Raw genomic sequence first — 14889 nt, 5'->3', positions numbered from 1 at the left:
ACACGTACCTTGCATCCCAAACGTCTACAAGAAAATTAATACCCAAAACACCCTAGAGCTTCCCCTCTCCACCCATTTTTTCCCCAATCAGGTGGGCGCCGACATGTGAGAAACTTGGCAGCAGGCATGCAGGGTCCAAAAGCTTCCTTTCCTCAGCAGGGAGCGAAAGAAAAAGGGTTCAGTCTCTCTCCGTTGCTCACCGTCTCAAAACGAGTACCCTTGCGCGTCCGCACGTGGACTCGGGTAGCTGTTCTTGTCCGTGGCCGCATATCTCTTAGAAAACTTGTCCAGCAGCGAAATGATCCATCGCTGAGCCTCAACACTGGCAAACTCATACGCGATTCTTATCGAATAACCCAGCCGGAACGGCCCCATGGTGCCGCTTCCCACGCTCTCGACGGATCGAAGAATGTTTTGCACCAGCTCCTTCTGGGATTCCCGATAATCCACGGGCCACCCACATTGAAGCATCAACTCCTGCAGAATCAGCATGCTGGCCCAGTAGCCCATGTGCATAGACCCGAGCCATCCCACGGGGTGTTCCAGCACCACCTGGTACGGCGAGCTGGGGTCCTTTGACGGCACCTCCTTCAGCTCGACGCCGAGCTTCTTAAAGTCTTCGTACCACGCGGCGAACCGCTCATGGTTTGCGGCTGCCAACTCGGCAACATGCTGTAAACGCTTGGGACTCACTCGTTTGCCGGCCAGCAGAGCCTGGCGGACCGGATATCCCCACCACATAACCTCGGGCATGTCTGCCAGGCACACGAAAAACGAATTGACTACTTGCATCGAAAACCCCGGGTTTTCAGGAGTGTAAATCGATCGCCCTTGGCCGTTGTAAATCACCTTTCTCCATTCTGGCTGAGCCAAGAAGCATTTGTCGCTTGTTGGAAAGAATAGGGAGCTCATAATCTAAATCGGGAAAAAAAGGACGAAAACAGTAGGATGCGTTAGCTACTCGGGCTTCACTAAGGTAGTCTTTCGGAGTAAAGGAGCGTCTTATTCCTTCAAGTTTGGCTGCAGCGGTATGCCGCTTCTCAGCCAGCCACTGGGCTTGGGTACAGCTTTGCAAAATTTGGGGGCGTGTTGAACGCCCTCGTCCATTGTTCAACGCTTCAGCTCCGAAGACGCAGGAACAGACAGCTTCGCTGCCCCAGACAAAGCAAAAAAGCACCATCGTAATCACCAATAACATCGGGGTAGAAGAAACGGGAGTGGGTAATGGGAGTATGCCTACCAGGATGCCTCGGAAAGAAAACAGTATAGCTGCGTCATTGCCCTGCGCATGAGCTGCAGGACCACGTTGCTCCATCAGCGTAGCAATTCCCTGAGCATGCTGCAACCAAGTCTCTGCTGAGGTCGTACCCGCAAACAGCTGTTTCCTGCGTCAGCAAGGCTCGGTCATGCCTTTTGGAGACAAGATAGAAGGAGGTGGGATGTGGCATATCACCGCCGATTGTTACAGGCATACCTCAAAGAAGCAAAGTAAGACAGCCGAGCAGAAGGTCTCGGACGTCTTCCACTTAGTAGGATGTCTCAATGTCGCCTGAAGAGCACCAAGGGACCATCCATATACGGTCCTGCTCCGGGCGACGAGGCTGTCATCCGCCAGCTCTTTGCCCATAAGATGCAGAGAGAGCGAACAAATGGCACCATCTAGAGCCGCCACCGTGCCAAACTCCTCGAATCTGAGACGTCCAAAGAAGCCCAGGAACGTAGAGACGTCCTTGGAGGCCAGTCTAGTCTGGGCCATGTCCATCAGAGTGCCAATAAAGAGGGCTCGATTGGGCTGCAGAGACGCCACAAGGGACGTGGACACGGCAGCAGCAGTACCACTTGTGCTGCCGCCGCTGCCAATACTTTCAGGCGTCGTGGCGGCGGCAGACAGATTCGAGGTGGTGGATGGCGAAGCTTCCGACGAGGCAGCACCAGTGCTGCTACGACACTTGGTTTGCAGCGGCCGAGAACCCTTGCTCCGGATCGTGTGCTTGCCAGACACGAACTTGATGGCTCGCTCGTAGCCTGGGCACCCAGTGCCGTACTTGCGACAGTTGCCGCACTCTGGTCTAACCTCGTCGCACTTGACCCTTCGCTGTCTGCAGAGCTGACAGCCGCTGCTGCGCGGAACTCCGACCATGGCGACGGAGCCTTTGTGTGTCGTGCCCGTACGGGCTTGTCGCACGTTGAGCTATCGGAAAGACTCGAGGCGTTGGGCGTATTTCTTGGCAAGGCAAGGAGCCATCGGGAGCGGGATGGAGCGAAAGGCGTTATGCTGCCTTTGGTCCCATGTGCTTGACGCTATCGCGAACAACCTCGAGACGACAATCTCTGTTGGGATATCATGCATACAAGTGCTCTGGTGTTTTTCTGGTGTTTCACAGAGGTTTATACCTGTACAAGTATGACGACGGGCGGTTGTTGATGATCAGGATCATTGATACAAGATGCTGTCCACGTCTGCCTGGCGACATTGAGCCGAAGGATTGAGCTGAATTTGGCACGGCTGTTGTTAGCACAAGTGGTCTTGTTAGTGTCACTTCCTCCAACTGCTTGGAGTCCATCTTTTGAGGCTAATCAACTAATAACCGGTTGATGGATGCTAGTACTATTTGGGTTACCACAATGGGGGGCTCTAGGTTAGGCCCGTTCTAGGGCAAAAGTCGAACGACTCAAGCCCAGTTAAAGCTGGCGTTTCTAATACTACCGTTCAACTGAAACGAGGTAATATTAGAGCAAACATGAAATAAGGCAAGGGATGTAACAGTGGAGCTTTTGATGAACAAAAGGTGTCTCCAGTTCCAGAGACACCGAGTTACTAAGCTCGGTCTACCCGCACCGTGAGATAGATTGAGCACCAAGTGTACCTACTACCTACTAATGCACGTACAATATTTACGTGCCAGCTTTGAAAAAGCTTGTTTAAACATGACAATTGCCAATCATTACCGCAAGCAATCAATCATGGCTGCGAGATCTTGGCGTCTACACAGTAGCTGAGCAGATTCTCCCCTCAACTAGCCCCGCGTCCAAGTAGATTTGAGCTACCGCGAACAGACAATCAGGGCCGGTTGCATCCACGGCTCCTCCCAGTGGCAAAATCAAATGTTCGAAAGTCCACAGCCGTCTGATCGGCGTGGCGTCCAATCCACAAGCCACGGCCCGTCTCAAGTTGAAGATGGAGACCATGACGGGGTTGTGAGGAGAATTTTTGTTTGTAAAAAAAGGCTCGCTTTCGGGTTGCCGGTAGTTGTACTCCGTAGTGGTAGTTGACATGACATCTATCCATTGATGATAAAGCCAATATATCACATGGGCTGGGTACGCGTACTTGTGCTACCTGAGTCGTCGTCTTCAATAATAACAAGCCTCTTACAAATAACTTGAGTAGAGTGTGAGCAAGGCGCCACCCCCTTCGGAAAAAGAAGGGAGTGGCTAATAGCCATCACCCCCGACCTGACTATTCAGCATTCCAGACTACAGTATGAAGTATATCATTACGAGATGCACATCATCTTGTCCAGTCTACCTGTACCTAGCTCTTCGAGTATTTATCCCTCTTGCTGTGGTTATCTTCCTCTGGTAGATGATATCAAGTATCATGAAGTTCTAATGGCTCCAGCCTCTTCTATGTTGTGTAATTTGGGAAGCTTTTATGATACTGCCAAGTTGTTGGGAATGCGTACGCCTGTGTATGTATGTATGTACTTATATCAGAGGCGGGCAAGGCGTTGTGCAACACCACCACTTCGCAGCTAGCCGGGAACGGATCCGCAAGATCGTATGTACGGAGCAACTCCGTAGAAGGCTTCTGCTTCGGAGAGGATAGAGATTTCTTGCGCCATGGCTTCGTAACCCGTGAGAGATCCCGAACTATTGGAACGGCCTAAAAATAACCGACGTGGGCCTCATCGGTGGTGGAGTGGAGGGTCTCGATTCTTCACGTCCGAGCATCACATGAACCTAAGGCCACCTTCTACCAGATGCTCCTACAGGCCAGAATATTCTGGAGACAACCACTTCCCCTCTGCGAATACGATAATTGTCGCATGGGATGCTACTCCATAGCGCGCACTGCATTAAGGTTTCCGTGTGGGTTTCTCATGCTTGTTACGTCATTTGCTTGTCCGGCTTCGTCCTTCTCCCTAGATAGTTTTTATGTTTTTTTTTTGCAACTCGTGCACAAAGTGAGGAAGCATTGAAAGCTTAGATTCTTGGGGGCTACGCTGACCGAAACAAACTTTGATCATATGGGTGGAAGCGACAGAGCTTTTCTCCCTGGCCATGGTAAATGAGTAGGACTGGAGCAATTTTGCCAATATCCTCGTTGTTAGGGCCCGCAATCTCCGAGTAATCACTCTACCAGTAAGCGCGTGGAAATTGGCTCAGCTGTGTGGGATACATAATATGTCTTCAATTCTTCAGCAACTTGCGGCTCGCTGCATGGCGTTGTAGAAAGCCTCTTGACCCGAGTCCGGCGCTTCTTTGCGTTCTCCTTGAGCATTTCGTGCATATACATCAAAGCCAACCAGATGCATCCCGCCGGGCATATTGCCTCACCTGGGACTACTGCATGAAATAGCGCCATGAGGGTGTGGGCTGGTGGTGCTCCAGGATAGACGACCCACGCACCTGTGCTGTGGCCGTATCGTATTGATACAAGTTTTGCCGTAGCATCCACGATCCGTGGGCGCAAGAGCAAAAACATGGAGAAGCGATAGAGCACCAGGATTAGTGCTTGTCGATCCCCGTGCTTGTTCGTGGAGATTCGTGTCTCTTTCTCAAGGCATGGGAAGAAGGCTTGGGGTAGTTGCAAGGCCTTGTACAAGTAGTCCCTAGACCCTTAAGATTTGGATGAGGTGAGTCCAAGAACGAGCATAGCCAGGGTGATCCATCAGAAGCAAAGGCTCCTAGCGCTCAGTACGTACGAGTACCGCTCGATCGTAGCGGTCCTTTGTCCACTCGGTGCTCGTACATGCACAATTACGGCACGTACTCGTAGGAGTTGCCGCCTCGCCTGGAGCACGGCAGCATCGCTCAAGCCGTTGGCCGGTCATTACGAAGAGGCAGGTCACCTTTTGCCCGGCGTGATGGTGCCACTGCCAACTTCAGTCACCCAATTGAATGATGTCCATGGGCTTTTGCAAGAAATCTGCGGCATGGGTTGCTTACAAGTATGATGGGACAATGCAGCGAGGGGAGTGGCCAGAGAAGCGGATTGTCGTATCGTATTGGGTCGGCGGCTCGTCTGGAGGTCGAGCATGTACCGGTACAAAGAGGACAGCTAGCCTTGCTGGATATTTCGGATGCTGCGCGAAGTCGGATCTGGCGCTGCTAGATGTCGATCTCACCGTGGGGGGAGGATAATCATACCAGCCGGAGGTTCTCGCAAATGAGAGACATCGACCGAGAGAAGCGTTGACCGAAGCAGCGTCGAAAGCAAAAAAGAAAAGACGACGCCTTCTTTTCCTGGCTTGGCAGCTCGTCCTGCATCCGGCCAAAGGCGAGGTTGCGGCATCGACGTACCAGTAGCGGTACGAGCCCAAGGTCGCGCTACTTTGCAGTCATCTGCGGCCCTGGTCGATGGCCCCTGGCTATCGTACCTAGTCGCAGTGGGTTTAATGCGGTCGCGAGTCGGGGATGATCCAATCAGTCGCGTCTTGGCTGGTGCTTGTTCTGTGCATCGACGCGACCTTGTCCAAAGCAAAAGCGGCCGAGGGCTGCCTACGAGAACTAGCCCAGCAAGGCATGTGTATGTGTACTTTGTCATAAGTGTCAGGGGGGAGAAAATAAAATGACACAGTACAGTACAGAGTAACTGCTGCTTCTTTTGATGTCTTCATTTTCTCTAGAAACATCAGTACTCAATGTCGGCGACAGTGACTGAGGGCATGGGGGCGATGCAATCAATGCGAGGTGAGGAGGCGACATTGCATTCATGTTGTCAAATTGCAGTGCTTAATCCCATCCATGCTGCTGCACGTGTACCTGGTACTGCACTTGCATCCAATCCAATGTACAGTAAATTGCATCCATCCAATGTGGCATCAAACGCGAGCGGAGCACGGTGCGGTGGGCAAGCTCGGAGTCCCAGCTAGGTTGGAGCCGTACCGAACCCAACAAGGCATGTCCAAGTACGGCGCAATGCTTGTCCAAGTTATTAGCAAATTGATGGATGCTACCACAAAGCCGTACGAGTACAAGTGTATTAATGGCATTGATGGAAAATGAAATCAAATCAATGTTACAGTTGAAGCTAGGCGGTCCGGAAGTTGAGACGCCCGTCCGGGGCATTCAAGCCCGGCACGGTCTCTGCACTACGGGCTGTCCTGCAAAAGTTACAGGCACAGCACCCAAGCCTAAGGTAGATGGTACCTGAATGTGCGCAAATGACACAGTCAACACCGTGAGACCATCTGATTGATAGATTGATAGATTGATTGAATGCGCCGCTCTGCCCGCAACACTCCAATCTCAACTCTCCTTTAGCCTCTTGGTTTCAGAGGACTGGGCCAAAAGGGTCGAGGTCGAAGGGGGGGAGGCGCCGATTTTTAGTGCTTCGTATCCCCCGAGTCTGACGAAGCGGCGTGCCCAGAGCTGCTGCACAGGTGGCCCACGCCATTGTTGTTCTGTGCTTGTTTGGTTCCTGGTGCAGGAACCAGTGCAACCCGTTGTTGCGCCCGCCTGGCCGCGCAAGTACAGGTACCTGTGGCCTTTTGCTGCTCGGCGCCGGCCTGTTTACATCAAATGCACAACTGCGCTTGTACGAGAGAGAAACCCGTTCCAGTGCTACTACATACAGCCTTGGCTTCTTCCAAGCTCTGCCGCTACTCATAATCCATCCATCTATTGGTAATCTAGGTACTGTACTGTGCGAGCATCAAAAATTGGATTTCAAATGGATGTTCAATGTTGTCCTTTCTCGCTGTTTGTCGGTTCTTGCAGGCCGGCCGCGCGTTGGCCCCCAGCCCTGGCTGTCGGTACGAGACCTGTACGGGGACACACCGGCCTTCCCCAGCAGCGCTTGTGCGTACCTCTGCAGTACCTGTACTCGTGCCTTGCATGTCCTCAGCCAGCGCTCAATGCGAGACCCAAGTAAAGCAATGTACCTGTACCCTCCGCTCCCCCAACTGGCTAACACCAGGCCCCGCGAGATAGCACGGTTAGGGGCGTGCTCCACCCCTGGCAGCCCGCTAAACCTGACCCTAGCCAAGCCCAGCCGTTGCCACTGCCAGGTGCCAGGTGCCCTGTGCGCTGCCTGCTTTGGCGTGGTCACTTCTCTCGCTCTCTCTTCCTCGACTTTTCTGCCTCTGTCTCCAAGGGTGGCTGCTCTTCTCCTCAGCCCATCACCATCACCATCAACCACGAACCATTGCGGCTCGTCCACCTTCACTCTCTTCTTTTCTTTCTTTCTTTCTTCTCCATCCCCAAAGCCTTCCCCTTCTGCTTCTTGGTTCGCCTGCTTTTCTCTCGCGCCCTTGCCTCTGTCCGACTTTACACAGCACGCATTTCCGCTACGCTACGCCTTTCGTCGTGCCCCCTTTCCCAGCCTTCGCCTTCGCCTTCGTCTTCGAGCCATCTTGTTTCTTTTCTCTCTTTTCACCACCTTGGGCGTTGCGCTTTATTGCACACACGTCGACATTTCTGACTCTATTGTCTCTGTCCTGTGCATTTACCTTTCCTTTTTCTTGTTATTTTTTTCTCCGTTCTGGTGACTGGCTCTGCCTAGAAAGCTCTACCTTTTTTTAACCCGTCATTTTCCCTTCTGAGCCCGTAATACCTCAGAGCCATCCTCCGACCTTCAAAGTCGGCATCTCGATACGAACGATCGATATCTGCACAACTCCCATGTTTCTTTGCAGCTAGTTGTGGTCCAACGTGTCTCATGTGACACTTGATCGTGCTCAACCAGTTAGCAGTTAGCCATCTGCTCTGTAATAGTCGATTGTGGCCTCGTGGTAATAGTGAGCTCTTCATTTCGACGCGAGGAATCTTTTAGCATCCTTGGCCGCTGGCGTCCTTCTATACAATCGTCATACCGGCCTTTCTTCTTTTGCGATTAATTGGAAAAAAACATCGAAAGCGAAATAACCGCACTTATTTGCTGTTGGCCCGTTCCCAGCTCTGAAAACAGAAAAAAAACGAAAAAAGAGAAAGGTTAGATTACATTTTGATATGTTCGCCTTCCATTTTTTCTTTTGCTGTAGTCCCGATCCTTTTCGAATGGGCAATGCCATCTACAGAGACATTGGAGCAATAGCTAATATTCGATAATGTTCTAGCATTCTCGACCCCGAATTGATCGTGAAAGCGTTGCCGTCTATTACTTTTGATAAACACCAAAATTTCCGAAGCTTTGTATCGGCACTCGTATAATTGAAAGGAGGAATTGCTGCTTCAAGCACGTTTGTTTTTGGTTCCCGGTCTGGGAGGATTATGGCTGCGTTGATCCAAACGTATCAGCAACAGACTGGTACGGTGACAATGCTTCAACGACCAACACCCTCAGGCATGATGCCTGCAAGCCAATCTAACGGCCACCATCAATACACAACTTCGGCACCGAGAGGAGGAGGAGGATATCGAGGGAGCACTGTTCCCGTTCAGTCATATGCCTTTGCACCCCAACCGAATCTGAATCAGAGCCTGCAATGGCAGCAGTACGGGACCTACCGGACGAATTCAGCACCCTCCGGAATTCCCACGCAGACTTTCGACCCCAGCCTGGTTCAGCGCTCTCATCGCACCAACCCATCCGTCACAAACATGGCCTTGATTCCTACCTACAACGGTAGCCACAGCAGTGGCCACAGCAGCGGTCATAGCAGCGGTCATAGCAGCGGTCATAGCAGTGGTCATAGCAGCGGTCATAGCAGCAGCCACAGCAGTAGCCACGGTAGCAGCAGTGCACGCGATGACTCTGTCAAGTCTCCGTCTAGAAATGCCGCGACACGCCCCCAGCTTTCGCACGCTTCTACCGGATCACAGTCGACACTGCCTTCCAGTGCGATGTCCAAGAATGCACCCGATCGATATCGGAGACCAAGCCACTCAAACACTCGATCCCAAAGCTCGAACCCCCCGCTCAGTCCCGGCAATCAAAATCAGATGTATCATGCACCCAGCGGCTCTCGATCAGTCCCGAACCTGGCAGCTTCTCCCTCGCTCGGCCCGGGCGGCTCCATGGATGACTCGAATCTGCACCGCAGACCGTCCCCAGATGAGGCAAAGAAGATGCGCCGCCGAAGCGTGCATACCATACAATCCACAGATTCGTTCAGGCCTCTTCTGAAGCCCGAAAACTCCCCTCGTCCAGAGCAAGCTGTCAATGTCAAGAGCGTTGACAGGAGTGAAAAGTCTCCTCAGGTTGCTCAGAAGATGGCTATGCACGTCCGTAAAGGAAGTAATGATAGCGCATCGTCTAGTCGAAGCAGTCATTCGCGATCGGCCTCGGTAAGTTGACCCCTTCATCGCCACTCGTCATCCAATCGCACTGTGGATTTTGGGGGCCCTTTTGTAAGTTGTGTGCATACTAACCAGGGATTGATGTGCAGTCTTCCAACCGCAATCCGACTACCCCCACCGGCAACCCCTCTTCACCGGGCGCTGACGAAACACCGGTCAAGAGCGATCAGCTCAAGGTAGCGAATATACCTGCGAGAGGTTCATCTGCCGATGGAGTTAAGCGGACACTTAGTCCTTCTCCCTTATCCAAACCCGCCACGATGGCAAATGAACCAACTGGTGATGCCACCGCCGCCGCAGCGCCCTCGGGCAAGAGTGCGGTGTCCCCCGCGGCAAAGCAGCTTGCAGCAATCAATGAAAAGGACGTCAAGGGAAAGACTAAAACCTCTAGGCTTCGCCGCGCCTTTTCATTTGGAAGCGCAGCTGAATTCCGAAAGGCTGCTGGTCCTGATGGCGAAGGCATGGAAAGAGTGGAAGCAGCCAAGCTCCGCAAAGACCCAACATCGGAGGAGGCTTATGACGCCGAGCAAGCGCGAATTGCTGAAGCACAAGAAGCCGCCGGTATTGGCAATAGCATCTATGGCGGTCGCTTCTTTGGTGGATCGACGGATAACCTCTCCATCTCGTCTACTGCCTCATCTGCTTCTATTATGATCAGGAAGATGGGCCGTGGCATGAAAAAGAGCACCCGTTCGCTGGTTGGCCTCTTCCGGCCGAAGTCTGTTGTGGGCGTGCCGGCGGCCGATGGTCCTGTTACCGAGGGGCAGGCTGCCGTGTCTATGATTACCGTGGAAGCAGAGACTCGACGTGTCAACGTGACCGCGGACCCCCAGGCCGGCAAAGGTGGTACGGGATTCCCTCGCCTCGAACGCAACTCCCTTGACGCTACTCAGATCCCTGAAATTGGAGCAGAGCGTCTGGGCAGTGCAGGAACGGATAACTCTGGACCTCGAAAGAGCATTGTGGGTGGTGAAAAAGAACGTGCAGAGGTACTTGCGGCGGTTCGCAAGGGCATCTTGAAGCGTAAGTATTGCCTCATGTTTTCTATCATCTCTATTAGCTGTTAATTAACTGACAACAGGTTCAGGCTCTTCAAGCCCTTCCATCCGGCCATCGGAGTCGCCAGATCTCGTTCTGCCAAACATTCCAGCTGTCACCGACTCGCCCAATTCAAGTGCGCCGAGTACACCAAATGATGACGGTAAAAGAACCGGATCCCCCGCTATTGGTACTGAGGACTACTTCATGAGTGCTCTAGGTCGGCTTGGAAAGAGCCGACCCGGAACCCCCTCAGCTGGTCCCAAGAGAAATGCCACGTTTTCACCACGCATCATCTTTTACGACACATGGCCTAGCCAAGAGTATGACCGCCGTGGTGAAATTGCCACGTGCAACCGTCTTACACCGATGCTGGCTCAGCAAATCAAAGAAGAGCTGAACAGCTTCAAAATGGTTCGTCGAAACTCAATTGTTTAGGTACCCGATGCGGGTTCTAGAACGATCTAAACTAACTCAATTTTTAGGAAATGGAAGTCCATGAAAATTCCAAGATTTATACGCATTTCTTCTGATGATATTATCCGATGGACGAAAATCTTGTCAGCTGTTTATTTTTTCCCCTTTGCTACACACGGGGTATAAAGCCCCAACCATGTATTTCTTCACATTTACCATTTGCGGCGTTTAGGGACAGCATAGTAAGGTGTCACGGGCGTTTTGTCACACTACCTCACTACATGTCATGGTATTTAGCCCTTAAAGACTCATACATCTCATTAATATTCAGTTGGAACTCGTTGGCGCGAGGAATGGGCGATGGGGGATGGCGGGAAGAGCCGGCGTCGGATGATGCCGTCTGTTGTCATTGAAAAATCGGAAACTCGTGGCTGCGACCTATGGCTCAGCCACGAGGACTGAGGATGGAAGAGCAGCATGTTAAAATGACACGATGCCACGTTGGCACAGCACGAGCATTTAGAGTTGACCGTGGAGGCGAAGACGTTTAGGTATGGCAACTCAGCCGATTGGGAGGTGAAATATAGGCCGGCAACTTGTGTTTTTTCCTCTGCTTCATTTTTATCTATGTCTCTATAGCCGGATTTAGTCTATGAGCGTGATGTGTCTGGTGTCTCCTTTTTCAGCAAATAAAAACTCAGTACATTTATTCAATTCTTGCCTAGAGGCCCTTTTGCTACTAATATCTGCCAAGAGTGGGACACATCGTGCTCAGCCCACAATTGTATTTGCATGGGATTGTCGATCTAGATGTCTATAAATAGCATTAATTGGCACTTATCGATGCCTCTGCTGCTTGTTGTTTGTTGTAGTATTGAGCAGGTAACTTACATTGGGGGCTAATCTTGTACTTGATGTCATCGTAGGCTGAAGGTAATTCTGGGGAAATTTAGTGTTGCCCGGGTATTAATCAGCCCCGCCGTTTAGTAAACACCAGTGATGGCTTTTTTTTTTTTCAACGCCGCCATAGGAAAAAAAAAAAAAGTCTTTGGTCACATTTATCTTTCGCTCATTGACCCTCGAAACTACTCTCCATCCACCAAGTGCATAGGCTGTGCTTCTTTTGGAGCACTTATGTGGCCGCGCTTGCCTGGGAAGACTGTGACACATCGATTGTTGCTTCAGTCTAGATTCTCTGCTGTTCCCTGCACTTTCCGTGGGGTTGCGACCATGACTGCGACAGAGGCGGCCAAGGGAGCCGAACCGCCCAAGAAGCTCCATGGACGGGCGTTTTACGAGAGCATTGGGAGTCCCAAGTTTATCGTGGCTCCCATGGTGGACCAATCCGAGTTTGTTTGTCTTGCATTGGATCCCGGCGGCGATGCTTTGCCCATGTTTTTTGCTAACGTGTGTGCGCTTGACAGGCCTGGCGAATGCTCACACGATCTTTCTTGTTGCCCTCGGAGCAGTCCAAGCTGCTAGCTTATACGCCCATGCTTCACGCTCGACTCTTCTCCCAAGACGAAAAATACCGAAAGGCGCATTACCAGGCTGTTCGAGCGGGATCCGACGAGCCTTGGCTGGACGGAAACCCAAAGATTGACCGGCCTCTCTTTGTTCAGTTTTGCGCAAACGATCCCGAGGCGCTGCTCTCTGCGGCGCAACATGTTGTTCCATACTGCGATGCTGTCGACTTGAACCTTGGATGCCCGCAGGGTATTGCGCGCAAGGGCCACTACGGAGCGTTTCTGCAGGAAGATCAAGATCTCATCTTTAAGCTGATCAACACATTGCACAAGGAGCTTTCGATCCCGGTCACGGCCAAAATCCGCGTGCTAGAGACAAAAGAGAAGACTCTGGAATACGCACAGAATGTGCTTAAGGCTGGAGCTTCTATATTGACCGTGCATGGACGGAGGCGAGAACAGAAGGGGCACCTTACTGGAGTTGCCGACTGGGAGATGATTAGGTTCCTCAGAGATAGCCTGCCACCAGAAACTGTACTCTTTGCGAACGGTAACATCCTACAAGACGGGGATCTACAGAAGTGTTTGGACGCTACTGGAGCGGATGGCATCATGTCAGCCGAGGGAAACCTCAGCGATCCCGGCCTGTTCGGCAATCCCCCGCCGGTCGAAGAGAAGAGCAGGGAATACTGGAGGGGCAAGGACGGAAAAGGCGGCTGGCGAGTTGATGCCATCACAAGACGATACCTGGACATCCTGCACAAATACGTGTACGACCAGGAACCTCCACAGAGACGACCGCTGTTTGTCCCGGGCGATGATACCGCCTGGATCACAGAGACCGAGAGCTCAGACGACGCGGACGAGCCCGCGAAGAAGAAGAGAAAGAAGGAAGACGACAAGAGCCTCAACTCATCGCCCAACATCTCGGCGCTGCAGCCCCACATGTTCCACGTCCTCAGACACTTTGTCACCAAGCACACCGATATCAGAGATCAGCTGGCAAGGGCCCGCAGGGACGGCATCGACGGCTACGAGCGGGTCCTCGCGGCCGTGGAGAAGAGAGTGGCCGAGGGCCTGCTGGAATACGAGCAGACGGACGGCCGGAGCTTCGAGGAGGAGCTGGAGAAAGTGATAGGCGAGCGGACCCTGGAGGGCGTGCCCGAGGAGGAGAGCTCCATCGGCACCATCAAGAGGTGTAAGCGCCCTTGGTGGGTGGCCCAGCCCATTATTCGGCCGCTGCCGAGCGAGGCCCTGGCCAAGGGGGCGATTTCTCTCAAGAAGGACAAGGGGAGCAAGGCCAAAGACAAGGCCGACGGCGACGACGCTAATAAGGCGAAGAGCGGAAATGGGGTGGCTGATGATAAGAAGGAGACGGAAACACAGCGGCAGACAAAGCAGGAGATTGCGTCCAGAGACGAGCTCGTCTCCGGATGAGACACTTGCAGGATGCAAGGGAGGATGAGGAGACATACAAGGCCCATGCTCGTTGGGTAGCAAAGATTCGTACATGAATAGACAACTAGCTAATGCAATTATCTTTTAGCAAGACCGTAGAGATACTCGTACCGTGCTTAGATGATCATCTTTTCGCCTCCCCTCCTCTATCTGAAACTCGCTTTCCAGCGTCACGTTGCCGTGGCATTGCTGCTCAAGCATTGCAGAAGCGTGTGTACGGGCCCTGCGGTCATCGCTCCTCCAGCAGCTAGAATGGCTGTCTTCACAGCGGCCAGTCCCATCCCTCCAGCTCCCGCACTCTGCAAAATGGCAAACAGACTCTTTGCCGCAATGGGGCCTATGCTCCCTTGGATCGTTGCAGCCAGAGAACCTTGAGAAGTTCCAGTTAGTAATCAACCAAGCTTTTCGTAAAGTTGACATCCATGCCATACCCCCTGCTACACCAACAGCTCCAAAGCCAAGTGCGCCCAAGAAGGGGACAGCAACGGCCACAGGGGCAGCGGTGACGGTTATTCCGCCAAGTAGCTTCGCCGCTTCGATGGGATGTTCGGTTACGAAATGCTGAATCTTTTTGGATGTTGGATGCAAGCATTAGTACATGTGTAATGCATAAGGCTGTTTTTTTTTAGAGAGGGTGTGGGCAGATATGCATGTGCCAACTTACACAGTCTTGAGGGGTCATGATGTAAAAAAAGGCAGAACTGGCCGCCCTCGCTAAATGAAGATCTCTTGTAATGATGTGCCTCGCGCCTCTCGGTTTCTCGGTCTTCTTAGGAGATGACTCCTCTCTCGATCTCTTAGATTTCGCTTGAAAGCCACCCGGAATCAGGATCAGAGCGGCAGGCCCAGGCATAAATTAATTCTGAGGCGCGTAAACAGACGTTCCAATGACGCTCTGCCAACTGTCACCGCAGGGAGCGGCAGCCAGTGAAGTGAGCATTTCGGTCTGCATGCAGGCGATGAATATGCACACGGCAATTAATTCGCCTGATGGCCCGCCTCTAAACCCGAATTCCATGCTTTGATTCGTGCGACAGTCTGTGGA

The 14889-nt window shown here is 52.3% G+C and overlaps 4 protein-coding genes across 4 annotated transcripts; 2 read left to right on the top strand and 2 right to left on the bottom strand.

Moving 5' to 3' along the window:
- Positions 1 to 204: 204 nt before the first annotated feature.
- T069G_05353 (fungal zn(2)-Cys(6) binuclear cluster domain-containing protein) lies at positions 205 to 2140 on the bottom strand (the record flags this gene model as incomplete). The annotated part of the gene is made up of 3 exons (XM_056172563.1): positions 205 to 915; positions 1241 to 1378; positions 1475 to 2140. The coding sequence occupies 3 exons, from the start codon at positions 2138 to 2140 to the stop codon at positions 205 to 207; spliced, it is 1515 nt and encodes a 504-aa protein (XP_056029421.1).
- Positions 2141 to 8484: 6344 nt separating this feature from the next.
- Positions 8485 to 11036, top strand: T069G_05352 (uncharacterized protein; the record flags this gene model as incomplete). Its single annotated transcript, XM_056172562.1, has 5 exons — positions 8485 to 9453; positions 9555 to 10488; positions 10547 to 10666; positions 10760 to 10917; positions 10989 to 11036. The coding sequence occupies 5 exons, from the start codon at positions 8485 to 8487 to the stop codon at positions 11034 to 11036; spliced, it is 2229 nt and encodes a 742-aa protein (XP_056029420.1).
- Positions 11037 to 12150: 1114 nt separating this feature from the next.
- On the top strand, positions 12151 to 13823 carry T069G_05351 (dihydrouridine synthase (Dus) domain-containing protein; the record flags this gene model as incomplete). The annotated part of the gene is made up of 2 exons (XM_056172561.1): positions 12151 to 12273; positions 12345 to 13823. 2 exons carry the CDS (start codon positions 12151 to 12153, stop codon positions 13821 to 13823), a joined length of 1602 nt encoding a protein of 533 aa, XP_056029419.1.
- Positions 13824 to 14014: 191 nt separating this feature from the next.
- T069G_05350 (interferon-induced 6-16 family domain-containing protein) lies at positions 14015 to 14526 on the bottom strand (the record flags this gene model as incomplete). The annotated part of the gene is made up of 3 exons (XM_056172560.1): positions 14015 to 14214; positions 14276 to 14411; positions 14509 to 14526. 3 exons carry the CDS (start codon positions 14524 to 14526, stop codon positions 14015 to 14017), a joined length of 354 nt encoding a protein of 117 aa, XP_056029418.1.
- Between the last annotated feature and the right edge of the window lie 363 nt (positions 14527 to 14889).

Source organism: Trichoderma breve, chromosome 3, assembly GCF_028502605.1.
Source record: "Trichoderma breve strain T069 chromosome 3, whole genome shotgun sequence".
NCBI lineage: Eukaryota > Fungi > Ascomycota > Sordariomycetes > Hypocreales > Hypocreaceae > Trichoderma > Trichoderma breve.
Note: the sequence above shows the minus strand (reverse complement) of the source record. Positions and strands in the feature narration are given on the sequence as shown.